This window comes from Propithecus coquereli, unplaced genomic scaffold (genome assembly GCF_000956105.1).
Source record: "Propithecus coquereli isolate 6110/MARCELLA unplaced genomic scaffold, Pcoq_1.0 Scaffold145, whole genome shotgun sequence".
NCBI lineage: Eukaryota > Metazoa > Chordata > Mammalia > Primates > Indriidae > Propithecus > Propithecus coquereli.
The window spans coordinates 148,644-165,940 of record NW_012138858.1 but is presented as its reverse complement, the minus strand read 5'-3'; the positions used below and the strand labels follow the sequence as shown (position 1 = coordinate 165,940).

Genomic DNA, 17,297 nt, shown 5'->3' with positions numbered 1-17,297 from the left:
AAAAATTTGCAGCAAAAACTACCATCAATAGTTTTTGATAAACACTCCCATCTTGTTCAAGAACAGAGTTGCTTTACCACATGCCATTTCCATTTCCCTTTTCAAATGTCCTTGGATATTTAAATGTTACATAAGAATTTTAAAAATATATTAAAAGTTAAGTGATGTAAAAGAGAACTTTCACATAGCATAACTATATTAATGGGATATTTAGTCCTTCCAAATACTTGATCTCTGCAATCAGCCCCAAACAATCAGGAATGTTTTCTAACTAAAGGATGCATAAACCTTAACGTTTCCTTTCTAACTTCTTCACTAGGCCATCAGAATCGTGAGAGGGCAAGATCAGCATCAAGGATCTAAGAAGTATTATATATTCCTGAATAACTGGAAATAGTACTAGGTGGAAAGATCAGAACACCTAGTATAAATATGTTTAACTGCAGGTGTCCAATACTATAGTTTCTAAAAGAGCAAAAATTCTCTGAGCTGTGTTCACATAATGTCTGTTTGGTGGATGGGAGTACTAATTCTAGATGAGTAACCCCAGTAAGCGTTATTTCAGCAGTAAAAGTCTAATCTGAAGATTGTTATACTTTATAGTTTTAAAGCATTTTCATACCTTTTTACATTTATTTCCTACAATCACCCTGACATTTACGAACAATGATCTATGACTGTCCTTTAAGAAGGCATTTTTATTAAATTTACAGAAGTCCTTATTGTCACAGTCTCACCACTTGCACCACTGGTTCTCCATTTCTCTGAGTAAAGCCTGTACGTAGCAAATGTACAGGAGAGACAATGTTCAAAAGTTGAAGTTAGTAAACTAATGAAGGATATCTTATAGAATACATACTTAGTACCACACTATGCAGAACTCAACAGGAACAAAAGATCCAGCTAACAAAGAGATCATGGTATACTACTCATTTGGATGGAAAAAATGTAAATGGATAGTCAACACTGGTGTTAAAGAGAAGTTTCACTGATAAATGCTTTGCTCAATGTTGGCTAACAGCTAACCAGACTTACTCTCCTCAAAAGCTGTGTATTTTTCAAGCCCAAATGCAACCAGCTCCAAAAGACCATTATCCACATATTTCACACATGTCAACTCTGCTTTTTGTTGGGTATTGGGGAAGGGAAGTGAAGAGAGTATTAACCTTACATTACCCTTCTCAACATAAGGAAGCAGAAGCCATTCCAACCTATCAGTTCTTTAGCTAGTCTTTCAGGGATTAACAGGGACTCTTATTAACCAATCTCTAACATCAACTTGTCTCTTTTCTTCATTATCATGTTTATGTTTTTCTGGTCTCCAAACCTATATTCCTAGTTTAATTTTGGGTAAAGGGGAATGGAAATAGGAAGGGAGGGGAAGGTTTTACATATTTTATCATCACATGATGACTGCTCAGAAAACAAACTGCTCAATCACCCAATCACACTAATGAAATTCCCCTAGAGCAGCAGTGTTCAAAGTGTGATCTGGGGGCCTCTAGAGGTCTCCTCCACACTCTTTAGGGGAAGGGAGAAAAGTCAGAGCATTTTCATAATACTAAGATGCTACTTGCTATTATTCCGCTGCCATTCTCTCATGAGTGAAGTTTTCTAGAAACTACGAGAAATGTGATATTGCAATAGATTGAATGTAAAGCACTATTCTCATTCAATTGTTATTTTTAATTTTTAAAAAGGGGTCCTGAGACCAAGAAGTTTGTGAATCACTGCGCTAGGAGAATATGGTCAATCATGGAGGTCTTCCACAGCATCCTGTAACTCCACCAATCTAATCAGCACTCATCACCAAATAAAAACAAAAGCTACAGTGCCAGTCTATCAATATCAGTGTCTTCCTATACATTTTCATATTGTGAGGACAAGACACGGATTGTACGATTTTTCTTGCTATCAGTATTAAAGACATTCAGCCAGTAATGTGAAATATCATACCCCTAAAACATGGCATCAAAAATTACAATGAGTACCCATACACCTACCACCTGTATCATACCGTTAGCATTTTACCATACTTGCTTTATCACATATCCATTTCTAGTATTTTTTATATAAACTGGAGACAGTACATGCATGTCACTAGTTTTCTCTTTTGAATCAAAATTTATGTATAATGAAATGTATAAATCTTAAGTCTATATTTGCTGAATTTTGACAAACGCATATACCAGTGTTACTCAAACCCGTATCAACATAAAAAACATTACAATCATCTCAGAAAGTTCCCCCTGCCCACCTCTAGTCAATTCCTGCCTTTATCCTCAGAGGACACTACCTTTTTGATTTTTTCTACCATAAACCAGTTTTGCTTATTCCAGAACTTAACATAAATGGAACCACATACTTTTTATACAATTTCTTTCTCCTAGCATGTTTCTGAAATTTATCCATATTGTAGCGTATCAGTAGTCCATTCCTTTTTATTGTTGAGTAGTATTCCATTTATGAACATACCACAGTGTTCACCCATTTTCCTGTTAATGGATTATTTCCGGTTTTCTGATCTTAGAATAAAGCTGCTATGGGGCCGGGCGCGGTGGCTCACGCCTGTAATCCTAGCTCTCTGGGAGGCCGAGGCGGGTGGATTGTTTGAACTCAGGAGTTCGAAACCAGACTGAGCAAGAGCGAGACCCCGTCTCTACTAAAAATAGAAAGAAATTAATTGGACAACTAAAAATGTATAGAAAAAATTAGCCGGGCATGCCTGTAGTCCCAGCTACTCGGGAGGCTGAGGCAGAAGGATTGCTTGAGCCCTGGAGTTTGAGGTTGCTGTGAGCTAGGCTGACGCCACGGCACTCACTCTAAAAAAAAAAAAAAAAAAAAGAGTAGCAGTAAATGAACTATAGTTTTTCTTCATACCTTTTAAATGCCTCTCTACCACCCTTCTTGATATCCAGAAAGTCAATGGTATAAATTCAAAGATATTTTGTCATCATTTTGAAAGAACTAGTGTAAAATACAAAAATTGGTCTTAACGGTAAATATCATAGAGGGATATCAATATGGTCAAGGAGATTTCCCAACTCTCATCTCTTGAATTAACGAATCCCATGCTATGGTATCACCTCATTATTGAAACTGTGTATGAGACTTAAAAATAATTAATTCTGGTAAACTAGCCCTTTGTGAGAACCAAGATAGTGTCCGCATTACATCTAATACTGAACAAGGAGATAACATTTCAATCCTTCCAGTCGCCTAGATTTTTATCCTTAAAAACCTCCCAGTGCTGGAGAGGGTAAGGGGAAATGACCATTCTCAACCACTGCTGACAGTGTACATTCATATTTTTTCAGAGGGGTATGAGGAGGGGGGGAAATTTCAAATCCTTTGATTTGTAAATTCCACTTCCAAGAACTTAAGGTAAGCAAATCCTAGTGCAAACCATGCAACCAGGATGTTCTTTCCAATGTTGGTTATAATGGAGAAAAATTGTTTACAACCTATAGGGTAACAGTAGCATTATGGAACATCCAAATAAACACACATACAGGTTTAAAGTCTGAAAGAGGCCAGGCACAGTGGCTCATGCCTATAATCCAAGTACTTTGGGAGGCTGAGGCAGGAGGATCGCTTGAGCTCAGGAGTTGGAGACCAGCCTAAGCAAGAGGAAGACCCTGTCTCTACAAAAAATGGAAAAATTAGCCTGGCCTCGTGGTTTGCACCTGTGGTCCCAGCTACTCGGGAGGCTGAGGCGGGAGAATTGCTTGAGCCCAGGAGTTTCAGGTTGCAGTGAGCTATGATGATGCCACTGGACTGTAGCCTAGGCAACAGAGCAAGACCCTGTCTCAAAAAAAAAAAAAAAAAAAGTTTGAACGATTGCCAAGCTATTAATGGAAGTTATGAAGGAAGGGGAATATTTACTACTCATCAATTTTCACTGCATCTTCCTAATAGATTCCAATATTAATTTCAGTCAGTCTTTTTTCTCTATGCTGTTTTTAAAAAAGCCAATCTCAGGGTTTTGGAGGCAACCATGAGGTAGCACTTTGAAAATACAGGACGTGCTGATTAAGTTCCCGTAAAGTGAACTATAGAGTTAAATAGCATACACACAATGGTGACAAGGAAAAAATGGCATGTCTAGACAAAGAGTTCAGATAAGACACCAACATGTTATAAAGAATCCAAAGGACAGGCACGATACAATTCAGTACAATTTAATACAGCTCATCTTATTTATGATCTAACCCAGGGTTTCTCAATCTTAGCATTATTGGCATTTGGGGGTGGGTAATTGTTTGTTTTGGGGCTGTGGGATGTCCTGCGCATTATATGATGCTTAGCAGCATTCAGGCCCTCTGCCCAATAGAAGTTAGCAGCACCCCCAAGTTTTAACAACTAAAAATGTATCTAGATGTTGCCAAGAGTTCCCTTGGGGCTGGGGAGTAGGTAAAATCACCCTGGTTGAGAAACCTTGATCTAACCTTACACTTAACAATATTCCATGCCATTTCACTCTTCCAAAAACAAACAAACAAAAATCCCCAAAAACTCTGGGCTTTAAGAAGCTTACAATCCAAGAGCAAAAATCCCAAAAGTTAAGGTTTTTTTTTTTTGAGACAGAATCTCGCTCTGTTTCCCAGGCTAGAGTGCCATGGTGTCAGCCTAGCTCACAGCAACCTCAAACTCCCCGCTAATTTTTCTATTTTTAGTAGAGACAGGGTCTTGCTCTTGCTCAGGCTGCTCTTGAACTGCTGACCTCAAGCGATCCTCCCACCTCAGCCTCACAGAGTGCTAGGATTACAGGTGTGAGCCACCACGCCCGGCCGGGAGTTTTTAAATTTTATTGTAATATCCTATATATAAGGAAGGCTTCAACATTACAGATTCACGGAGTTTTGTCCACCACAGAGCTATCTCCCTTCTCTAAGTTGCAAATATAATATATTTATTAAAATGCACAAATTCCTCAAAACAGAGATTCACACTTTGGTCTTCAGTCTGCTACTGTGTATCTAGGGCCTGTGTTCCATTTCATTTCATTAGGAGTCACACCGCTTGAGTTCAAATCTTTCTCTACCACTTACTTGCGTTATGCATGTTACTAACTTCTTTATGCCTCAGTTCCCTCTACTTTAGAACAGAAATACTATCAATGTAACTTACAGGAACAACAGGCATATATAAAGTGCTTAAAATAGTGCTTAGTGTCCCATAAATCGTGTGCAATAAATTGTCAATTATTAGCTATTATTCTACCTACAAGCCTATAAAGACAGGCACCATCATTACCAATTTACAGATGAAGAAACAGAGGCTGATTAAAAAACTTGCCGCTGCTCATGAAACTATAAGGTAATGCAGCAATGAATCATTCCATACTGCTGGAATCAGAGCCCATACTTTTCCCATTATGTCAATAATGTCACATTAAGATTCATTAACTATCAAGAATAACATTATCAGTCTTACTCAAAAATAATGACCAGTATAAGAGACACATTTTCATTAAAAGAGATTAATTTAATTTGGAACACAACTAAATTCAAGTATATTACTAAATTAAAGTTATAGAGCTTTTGCAATGATGAACAACTTTCATAGATTCTTTTTTTTTTTTTTGAGGCAGAGTCTCACTGTGTTGCCCGGGCTAGAGTGCCGTGGCGTCAGCCTAGCTCACAGCAACCTCAAACTCCTGGGCTCAAGCAATCCTCCTGCCTCAGCCTCCCGAGTAGCTGGGACTACAGGCATGCGCCACCATACCTGGCTAATTTTTTCTATATATTTTTAGTTGTCCGATTAATTTCTTTCTATTTTTAGTAGCGACAGGGTCTCGCTCTTGCTCAGGCTAGTTTCGAACTCCTGAGCTCAAACAATCCGCCCGCCTCGGCCTCCCAGAGTGCTAGGATTACAGGCGTGAGCCACCGCACCCGGCTGACTTTCATAGATTCTCTACATACTATTTTAAGTGATTCTTATTTTTAAAAATCATAACATAGACTTTAGTTTCTGAAATTGTTTATGCATTATACTGAAGCAGTCTACCAAAATTATTCTACTATTTAATAAAATTAGTCTACAGGAGAGGCTAATATGGTGTTTGAGACAGAAGTTACTTTGTATACACTAAATGTCTGGTTCTTATTCCAAAGTCACCAACTTTGTAAATGATAGATTTTGTTCCCAAGTCCCTTTGGTTTCTCTGATTTGCCCTTCCCTCACACCCAAGTTCTTAATGACTCCCAAACATCTTACACATGCTATCTAACTACTGCCCAGTTTTTCACTTTAACTTTGCTCTTCCTAACACTCAGTAAGATCAACTACTACTCCCACATCACTTCTTCCCAATGTCATTTCACCAAAGCCACCACTTTTTCAGTATTTCATGTATTGCTGACATGTTCTTCAACCTGAACTTTAAAAACTACTCATTTTAGATGTGGAACGAAGTCAGAGCGAAGGTGGAATGGCTAGGACCTATATAACTTTATAGGCCAAAGATACCAAAATTGGAAGAAACCTAGAAAGTTCAGTCCAACTTTCTGGTTTTACAATGACACTGAGTCACAGAACTAACTTGGTGATATAGCCTCTAACTTCTCACAGATTTCCATTAAGAGTTTGGTCTTGGCCATTTTGGCCCTCAAACTCATTTGCTCTTTAGAGAGCTCATTTGGATTATAACATTTTTTCTGCTTCCACAGTTCAATAACCTTTCTCTATACAGTAATTATTCAACATGGTTGTCTACCATGTTCATTTTGAATAAATGGTTCCAATAATTTCATCCTACCTAATCTATGAAAGGGAAAGAAGAGACCAAGAATCTTGGCTATTTTGAATAATTTTGGCTATCCTTCCTGTTATTTTTACTAGCCTTCTATATAACCAAGTCAGTCTCACCTACTTCCTCCACACCAAATTCTCCTTCCTGTTCACAAAAAAAAAAAGAAAAGAAAAGAAAACCCCCTCCATTATAGCATGCATGTTCAGAAATTTTAGGTTTCATTTTTTCCTCAATATTTTGATAGACTCCTAATTAAGTTACTAATTTATCAATTATCAGACTCCCGTTCACTAGTCTGTCACTTCCCTGTCAGTACACATTACAGACTGGTTAGTCAGCAAGCAAACCGTGACGCTGCTACATGCACACCACCCAATAATCCTCAATGTCTCCCCAGTGCCAATCAAATGAGGAAAACCCCTCACTATGACCTTCTCTTATAAATGATGGTTCCTAACTTCCTTTCCAGGCTTTTCTCCTACAATGGCTGTCACATACTCTGCCTCAACCACACTGACACATTCTGACCTGAACAAGCCCTATCCTCTATGTTCCTTCTGCCTTGAAAATTGACAACCCCCATACTCCTCCCTTAACACTCATCCCCAAAGCCACTATCTTTGTGAAGTCTTTCCGGAGGTTTCTGTTTCCTTCAAACTATGTAGCGATTTGTTCATAACCATCTTGTGGGAATCATCTTGTATTATTTATGTTTGTATATTTCTCATATGCACCCTATATTATAACTTACTGGAAGATAAAATCTACGGTTCTCAGCTTTCTTCTTCCCCATACTGCTTAGTACTCCTTGCACACAGCAAGCTCTCAAATAAGTTGCCAACTTGAAGATGTGCTTTCCTAGTTTATTTTTTTATAGGTTGGCCACCAAGCCACAATTAGTCTCTCAAGTCATTTTACTAATAACATGTTTTATTTATGCCTTGGTATCTCAGATTAATGAAGCTAAATTCTTCTATTTTCTCTTGGTATAAAAAACAAGACCGTCCTAATTTCAGGGGTTCTCTCCTATTGAAATCATCTGTATGAAAGTTCTACTTTAATATACCTGGTTTCTATCTCAAGCCACATATCAACTAAGCAAAACTCTCTTCTGGTCCTTAAGCCATCCTAAAAACCAAAACTTATAAAAGCCACAAAATACAACAAATATTCCCTTGGCTCAGAGTTAATTTGCTAGAGAACAGGAAAAATCTTGTGGTAATTCTGAATTGCTGCCTAACTAACAAACTAGTAAAAGTTAACAACTGAACAGAAAAAGACTGAAACATGCTGAGAGGACCCAAAAGAAATACATACATAGAAAACCTCATGAATCTTACAGTAGATAATGTTGTCAATAGCCACTACCATATGCTATTGAGTCTACCATCACTTTCGAGTTGGCAATTTTTTTTAATTCAAGCAATTAGGTTCCGAAGGCTTCTGTAAGTGCCTCCTCTATGCCATGCAGGGACTGGAAGCTAAGAACACACATATGAATACAAAGTCTCACATTTATAAAATAAATAATCCCAGTAAAAGTTTTCTCCACTGTAGTACACACCCTCTGCCCCTTCACCAGCTATCTCCATCAGCCATGATTTTCTTAAGATCTGCCGCTTTATTAGAAAAACAGGTAAGTCAAAGAAGTTTTTTTTTTAAACGGGGAGAAAACATATTTCCTGCCCCACCATTCTGATGGGATGAAAGAAGAAGGCTGGGAGGAAACAGGAATTTTTTCCTTTCTATTCCCTCTTGAAAAATCACCAATCTAGCATGCTTGCCTTTCAAAGCCCACCTAAAATACAATGTGGAACAAATGTTAATAATTAGGAGTCCTCTTGTAAAAGTGGCACTTACAGAAAAGAAACTATCAGATATTTCCCATTTTATTTGTAGAAACAACTCTTTGCAGCATTAAAACATTTAAAAACACTCTAGGATACAACGCTGGTATTTAAATTTTTAAAACTCATCTTACTAATCAAAAGATCCATGCAATGACAAAGCTAAAAATGTTCTCTCTCATTAATAAGGGTGAATCACACATCCACCTACCCCACCCAACAGTCGCCCTTGCTAAGACTGGACAGTTCAAAACCTGGAAAGCTTGCCTTGTCTACTCCACACCAGAAATGAATTCACTTCAACGCATTACACCTTAAGTTTAGCTATGCAACAGCAAGGAAATGTTATTAAATATTGAAATTGACCAGGACATTTAGCTGCGCCCTTTTCACGTTTACCAACCTCCCCTCCTCTCCTCTTTTTAACAAGGAAAGCTCAACAGATACTCTTCTTGAAAAATGAAGCATTTGTTCAGATTTTCCAAGTAAATTTTCATTACTAGCTTTGAGAGGAAAACCTACTACAGCTGTCTCTATTGAAAAGACGCCTGTACCTCTTTCAACTGCTTGAACCCTACGAACACATTTAAAGGGTTCACAGATCTCTGTATGCAGTCTCCCAGCACAAAAAGCTTAAAAACGATTTTCAGTCTTGTACAAACCTACTTGGATGTTTCAAAGTTACGCTGTGTGGCAGCAACCCATCATCTGGGAAAAAAAGATTTACTCACCCTTGGAAAAGGGCCTTGAGTCTCAAGAACTGAAGTAACACACTGAAGGAAGCCAGAGCCAGGGCTCACTTTCTCAAACCCTCCACATCGGCAGACAATCTGGCAAGCCCTGGCTCACGTTTCTTTCCGAGCCCACGAAATTCTCAAAGGCATCACACAAAAGCCCTCCCCCTGCCGCCCCTTCTCCCCCCACCGAGGCCAGCGCGGACTCACCAGGACCGTGGTGCAGATGGACCTCAGCTCAGACTCCACTTTCTCCCGATAGTCCTTAATCAGCTGCAACTTCTTGTCGGAGGTGTCGGTCTTCTGCTCGATGCTAGAGATGACCCTCCAGGCGGACCTGCGGCCCCCGACCACGTTCTTGTAGGCCACCGAGAGCAGGTTGCGTTCCTCGTTGGACAGCTCGGCGCCCTGCTCGGTCACCGCCTTCATGCAGGTGGCCATGTCGTCGTAGCGCTCGGCCTGCTCGGCCAGCTTGGCCTTCTGGATCAGCTCCGTCTTCTCCATGGCGGGCAGGCGGCGCGGGGCCGGGGCCGAAGACGAGGAGAGCGAGGCGAGCGCCGACCCGGATCGGGAGGAGTCCTCCTCGAGAGCTGCCGAGGGGCGGGGCGGCGCAGGCGAGAACAAAAAGGAGGGAGGGGAGCGCCGTCAGACAATGCGGCCCAACGCCCGCTTTTGTCTGCCGCACACGCGGCCCGGTTGAATTTCCCTCGCCCCCGCCCCCGCCCCTGCCCGGCGCCCCGAGCGGCCGACGGCCCAGCGGCGCGAGGAGGCGGGGGCGGCGCGGAGGCCCGGCGCACTGGGAAGCCCCAGCGAGGGCCGCTCCCGCCGCCCCCGCCCGGCCGGCCCAAGATGGAAGCGGCCGTTGGCCCCGCACCTTCCCGCCGGAGCCGTCCCTGAGGAGAGAGGCGTCGGCGGCCGGTCGCACCCGAGGGCTACGCCTCCGCCCGGCCCCTAAGCCCAGCGGGGCCGGAGGGGCCCGCGGGCCAGCCCTGGCGCTCACCTTCACGTCTCAGCGGCCGCGACGCGAGTCCCACCACTTTGATCTGCTTTTGGCTTTAGCCGAGGACCCTCCCGTCTCAGCCTACCCCGGAGCCGAGGGGCGGGCCGCCGCCCAATGACGCGCCGAGCTACCCCCAAGAGTCCCGCCCCCCGCCCCGCCGTTGGCCAGTGAAGACAGAGCGCGCGGAAGGGGGCGAAAGGGGTGGAGCGGGAGGGGAAGCGGAGGCTAGGAGGGTGGGTCGCCTTGGGAAAGTTCGGTTGGCCGGCAGGCTGCGGCTTCGGCCACGGGGTTTCCTCCAATTAGATCCAGGGTAAAAGGACGTCACTGTTGCCATGGCGATGCTGTTACCAACTCCCCTCATCCTCCCTGCCACCCCAGCACTTCTGGGTGCGGCACGAGACCGAGAGGCGCGCACGACCTCCGTGGCGGTGGCCGAGTCTCCTGCTGCAGCCGCCACCGCAGATGGTGCATTGCATCTTGCTGGCCCCCGCAGCTGCGGCTCTGGTCGGCCTGGCTGAGGCTGGACTTCTGGGGGTGACATAATCAGCTGTTTTGTTGCACAGGCGCCTTTCTTTCCTCCACCTTCCTAGTCGTGACAAAGGTTTGGAGCTCAAGACACTAATCCCAGACTTTATCGACGTTGCGATTAGGGCTGCGAATTAGAAATAATTCCATCCCCATTAAAGAGGAATTAGTTCCTGGAGAAAGTGGCTTCGCTTGGTCCTTTACAGGATAAATTCAAGTTCTCAGATGGGCACCTAAAACCAAAAATTTCCTTGTCAAAAGGTAGATACTTGAAGATCCAGGCAAGTCTCTGTGGCAGCGCCAGGTATTGTGATTTTTTTTAAAATGGGAAATGACATTAAGCACAATTTTGAGGAAAACACCCATAACTACTCCTGCCCCCCCAAAATCTGATAACACCCCCCTCAAAAAACAATTTTTATTATTTCTTTCCAGGTTACGCACCTAAATACATAATTTTTCACGCCCTTGTCTTGAGTATACACGATTTTTGTTTCCTGGTATTATTTTTGAGAGGACACTTGAAAAACTAAAGCTCTCTCCCTGGATGTTAATTTCTGATTTTGGCCTCAGGAAGTGAGAAAGATTGCCCCAGACCCCTTGTATTCAGGGTCATCCCTAGCTTTTCCCTTTCTCTTCAAACCACTCCCTGCTCTCCTGGCACTAACCCAGTCTCCCAACTCCAAGTAAGGTGGCTGTCCTGCCGGTCTGGGAAGTGGCCTTTGTGCCATTTTAGGGTGAGAATTACCATCTGGGCTCACACTGCTATGATCCCGATTCCAGCACATCCAAAGGAGAATGGATCACATAATAGAAAGGCAAAGAATGCCACAGGCAAGAAAGAATTTCCAATTCTAAGCAGAGACTGGAGCAGATCTGGAGAATCTCTAGAATGGAAGATCTGAGAGGGCAAACACATTGGGGGGAGAAGGTGCAGAATTTCCAGAAAACAAGACTCCCTCCAGGTGCCCTCCCTGTCCTGACTTGTAAAGGTGGCTTTGTGCTTTGACAGACAGGAGAGGCCTGGATTGGAAGGGGCCTGTGTCTTAACGCAGAAACGCCTTACTATGTTCCAGCGTTCTAATGGAGGGCCCTGCTGTTATTTCTGGAACCCCTGGGGCCAGGCTGTAAACACACGAGGTTTATGGCCATGTGGGCTGGGGTGGAGCCCAGCACCAAGAAATCCCAGTGGAAAGAATTTGCATGTGGAAGGTCAGATAAAACGCTTTCTGTATGACCAGTGGATTTCAAGCTTACCGAAATTAGAGATGGCCCAAGCCAGGGGAGAAAACAGAGGAGGTGGATGGGAGATTGAGAGACCCTTGAGAGGAGATGGTCAGGGGATTGAACCTCTGCGGTAGGGAGAGATGGTCTATCCAGAAGGGGCAAGCACACTAAATTCTTTGTCAGAAAGTCTGGGCTGTGCTACCATCTCCCCTGGTGACCTTGGGCAGGTTTTTGCTGCTTTCTATACCTCAGTCTCTAAAATTTCTGCTTTCATTCAAACAAATATTTATTGAACATAATATCTATTATTGAACATAACTCATATGGTTATGGTCATCTGGCATCATGGGTGAAAACTGCTTTGAACAAACAATGCATTGTGAAATTGCATTTTGTGAAGGTCCAGAGGGACCCTCTGCACACCTAAAGACTTCTGTGCCTGAAAGAACTCAGGTTGGAGGAAAATAAGGCTCTGGGAACTTGAAGTCCCTAGACACAGAAAAAACTAACATTTATTGAGTGATTATATGTGTCAAGCACTATTTTTTGCAAGGATGAACTCATTCAATCTGGTTAACGCCAACCTCAAGGTAGGTACTACTATGATCATCATGTCCATTTCACAGACAAGAAAATTGAGGCACAGGGCAGTCAAGTATTACATATAATAGGGTCACACAGCTAGTTAGCAGCAGAGCCTGGATATAGACTCCTGCAGTCTGGGTGCCAAAGCCCATCCTTTACCTACTGCTGTGGCTGCCCCAGCAAGTCTCCCCAGATCTCTGCTAGGTGCTGTAGGAATTCTAGGAGGGATCAGACTAGTCTGTCCTTTGGGGATTGCATCCTAGTAAATATGAAACCTGGTAGGTATCATATCCAACATGCTGGGAAGAACTCCAGGGAGCAGACAGCTGGCAAAGACAGTATTGAGAAGTCATTACCTTATTTATTTAAAGTTGTAATTTTTTCTAGATTACCTGGTATGAAGAAGCTGCTGGAGAAAGATGGAACACACTGAACTTGGAGCCAGAAGATCCGAAGTCGCAGCCTTGCTATTGATTTGTGATTTTACCTTGAATACCCTGATCCTCTCTGCCCCTCAGTTTCCTGTACTTGTAACCTGTAAAAATAATCCCTACCTCCAAGGGCTGTCGTGGAGATTAAATGAGCTAACACATAGGAAAGTGCTGAGCGTATAGCAAGTGCGCTGGGAAGTGGCCTTTGTGTCATTTTAGGATGAGAATTACCATCTGGGCTCACACTGCTATGATCCCAATTCCAGCACATCCAACGGAGAATGGAAGCAGAGTCACTAGAATAGTAGTGAACCCACAAAAATAAATAGCAGGTTTTTTCCCCTTTTTTACCTCTGCTTGGGGGTGAAGCATGGGGGAAGGGGGCATGCCTGTCTTGCTGCAAGGAGACTTAGAGCCTTATAAACTGTTAGTGAATGCTTATCTCTTGAATCATTGTTGTAATTAGTGGAGTTAATGATCTGCAAAAGGACTGTATTCAGTGTGCATTTCAGAATGAATGATTCCTCCTGGTTGAGTTTACTCTCATAAGTTGTTGCAGTGGTTTATTTGCCCAGGGCAATGGATCATCAGAGAGAAAGTTCTTCCTCTCCTTCCATATGGCAGCAATTCTACTGACAAACATTTGAGTGGGACTTTCCACCCCAATTTCCCACACAAGTATTATCCGTGCTTCTGCGCAGTAGGCACTTAAAGAATTGCCCGCACTCCGCACCCCACCTGGAGGTGCCGAATGACATCCTGCAGAGTCAGGACAGGTGGGGAAATCAAGAAAGCTGGTTGGCGAGTCTCTCTGCACATTCCCTGGCTTTGGAACTTGACTCACTTCGTTCAGGGCGATGGTTAATTTTATGTGTCAACTTGGCTGGGTCACAGTGCCCAGATATTTGATCAAACGTTATTCTGGGTGTTTCTGTGAGGGCATTTTTGGATGAGATTAACGTTTCAATCAGTGGGCTTGGAGTAAGCAGATTGCCCTCCCTCAGGTGGGTGGGCCTTACCCAGTCAGTCAAAGGCCTTAATGGAGCAAAAAGACCAGCCTCCTTTGAGCAAGAGAAAATTCTCCAGCAGACTGCCTTCGGACTTCATCTGCAACATCAATTCTTCCTGGTTCTGCAGCAGACAGCCTTCAGACTCGGAATGGAACATGAGCTCCCCTGGGTCTTCGGCCTGCTGGCCTGCAGATTTCAAACTTGCCAGCCTCCATGACTGTGTGAGCCAAATCCTCCTCTCTCTCTCACTCTCTCCCTCTGTCTCTCTCTCCATGCGCGCGCACACACACACACACACACACACACACACACACACACACACATATTCTATTCATTCCATTTCTTTGGAAAACCCTAATACATTCAGTCAATCCTGAAATATTCAGTCAATACTGAAAGTATTCAATACTTTTTCTTTCCTCAACAAATAATGTGGATGTCTTTTAATAGCTTTAAATGTGTGCCCGTGACATACCAGTCTCTCCTGTGTCCCTTGCCAGACCATGGGCTTATTGAGGCTGAGGATTTTCTTTTTTGATCTTGTATCCCTAGTGAGCTCCCAGCAGCTTGGTAAAGTTAGGTACATAATCCCTGCTGTGTGGCTGATTAAACGGATGCTCAGAGAGGTTAAATTACCTGTCCCAATTGGTAAGCTCTAGAATTAAGATTCAAAAACAGGTCTGTCTGATTGCAACAAACAAGACTGTGCTCCTTGCAATGGAAGACAGAGGCTCCAATGTTCGCTGGCCGGGGAACAATGTTTAGTTATTTGAGGCTGGTAGGTGGCTAAGTATATATCTATTGGTGAGTCAGCGGCTGACTTTATTTTCACATGGAAGGCTCTGTTTTTACACTCAATATATCTGCAGTGAGAGTGGTGCCTCCATGTCCCTGGCCTGTTCCCTTTCATTGTTGACATGTTTCTCTCCCCTCCTCTCCCACCTCCACCATCAGACTGTGACCTCCCAGTGGGCAAAGTTACATCTTATCTCCGTCCTGTGAAGGTTTATTCTGAGAGTGGATTCCGGCCATCAAGGCGACACATTTCCAGTTACACTGGCTGTTGGCACGATGTGCTTACTACGTGCCCAACCATGTACAGAGTCACTAGAATAGTAGTGAACCCACAAAAGTAAAGCACACAGAGCACAGCTGTGTCCTCAGCAGATATTCCATAAAGACAGGATTGCATCTGAAGAGCACACGCAGAATCTTGAAGCTGGCACAGAAGGTCCCCAAGCCCTAACTCAGATTTCCTGTTAATTCACTCAATAAGATATTTAAGGTCCACCATTGCCAGACACTGTCCTCAGGGCTAGGGTTTCCAGAATGATTAAGACACAGTCTGGGCCGGGCGAGGTGGCTCACACCTGTAATCCTAGCACTCTGGGAGGCCGAGGCGGGTGGATTGCTTGAGCTCAGGAGTTCGAGACCAGCCTGAGCAAGAGTGAGACCCTGTCTCTACTAAAAGTAGAAAGAAATTAGGCAAACAACTAAAAACAGAAAAAATTAGCCGGGCATGGTGGCACGTGCCTGTAGTCCCAGCTACTGGGGAGGCTGAGGCAGAAGGATCGCTTGAGCCCAGGAGTTTGAGGCTGCTGTGAGCTAGACTGATGCCACGGCACTCTAGCCCAGGCAAGAGAGTGAGATCCTGTCTCAAAAAAAAAAAAAAAAAGACAATCTGTGCCTACAAGAAGCTTGACCAAAAGGACAAAGGTGGGACAGCCTAACCTGGAGGTCACTGAGAGCAGGGAAGGTCCTCTTTCTTTTCAGTTCTGAAATGCTCAGTCACCTGGTTTCCCAGCCCACATTGGCCCAGAAGTGCTACTTAGAAGGGCGGGAGCAGAAGGACTCCTGAGGGTCCCTTGGCAGAGGACTCTGAGCAGAGGAGAGCCAGGGTTTTGGGAGCCAGCCCAGGCCTGCTCCCTGGGCTGCCGTGGGATCCAGTCCACTTCTACGTTCTATGCAAGGCAATCAGTTGACAGGGCAGAGACAACAAACCCACACAGAACTAATGAAAAAGCTGGAGAGGCCAGAGGCAATTGCGTAGGGACACTCAGCCTATATGTTTCAGGCAGAACCTAGGTACACAGCCATGAGCCTTAATCATCACAAAAAAATCTTCATTGTGTTCTCATATTTTTTTGTTGAAGAAGTCAGACACATACCTACCACTTTTTTTTTTTAACATCCAGAATGTTGGGATTTTTTTTCTTTTAAGTTTTGGTACATAACCATCACCCCAGTTATGACTCATGCCCAGACAATTTAGGATAGTTGAATGGATGAATGAACAAAACACAGCTAGAGAACAATGCACACAGGAGGTGATTGTGTGCCTCTCACAGAAAGTGCTATGGGAGTTGAAAGAAGGGAGACGTGAGTGTGGGCTGCAGCGATTGCAGAGATTTCAGGCCTCAGAAGGCTACAGGGCGAAAGGAGCTTCTATGGGAAGACGGGAGAGCCACCGAGACGTGACAGTCTGCACTTCCACCCTTCCTGCTGCCCCAGTGGAGAGGCCTCTGGGAAGGGGAGGAAGCCCCAGCTGCTCCTCCCTGTGCTGGAGTTGCCTTTGGACGGGGCTGAACCCCAAGAAGGTGGCTCTGGATGAATCATGGGAAGGCGAGCACCCAGAAGAGCTAGGCAGCTGCGGTTCAGAGGAGGAGCCCCTTCTACCCCTCCAGCTCCTGTGCCGTAACCGGCTCAGCCACGCCGTGCATGGGCACTGGAACAAGCCAGGCCATGCTGGGGAGACTGGCTGTGCTACCTGCTGGCCCCCCTCTTTTTGAGGGGGGCAACTGTGGAAAATGCAAGTCTGTCTTTCACATTGCTTTGTCACCTAAAACCCTTCTCCCTTATTCGGCTGCAGCTCAGCGTGGCGATTGCACTCAGGAGCCAGGTGCCCTGAATTCCAGTCATGGCTCCGCTACTCACTAGATACGTGATCTTGGGCAGGCTAACTGGCCGCCCTGTGCCTCCACTTCCCCATTTGTAAAATGGGGATGATGACAGCAGTAACCCTACCCCACAGGGTTGTTATGAAGACTCAGTGAGGTGACACTGGTGCTTTGGTCTCTTCTGGGCTTTGCCCCTGCTGTTCCCTCTCTCCTCACATCTTCACCTGGCTACCTGCCCCTCTCTCCAGTCTCAGCAGAAATGACACTCCCTTCCCTGGGGTGTCCTT

At 44.2% G+C, this 17,297-nt stretch overlaps 1 protein-coding gene across 1 annotated transcript in view; it reads right to left on the bottom strand.

Annotated features, from left to right (window-relative positions):
* Positions 1-10,464, bottom strand: part of YWHAQ (tyrosine 3-monooxygenase/tryptophan 5-monooxygenase activation protein, theta) — a 47,986-nt gene extending 37,522 nt beyond the window's left edge. The window contains exons 1-2 of the mRNA XM_012639950.1: positions 10,336-10,464; positions 9,546-9,925 (exon numbers count right to left, since the gene is read on the bottom strand). Of these exons, the coding sequence (XP_012495404.1) occupies positions 9,546-9,839 (294 nt within the window). The 5' untranslated portion in view covers positions 9,840-9,925; positions 10,336-10,464. The remainder of the gene's footprint in view (positions 1-9,545; positions 9,926-10,335) is intronic.
* Positions 10,465-17,297: the final 6,833 nt, after the last annotated feature.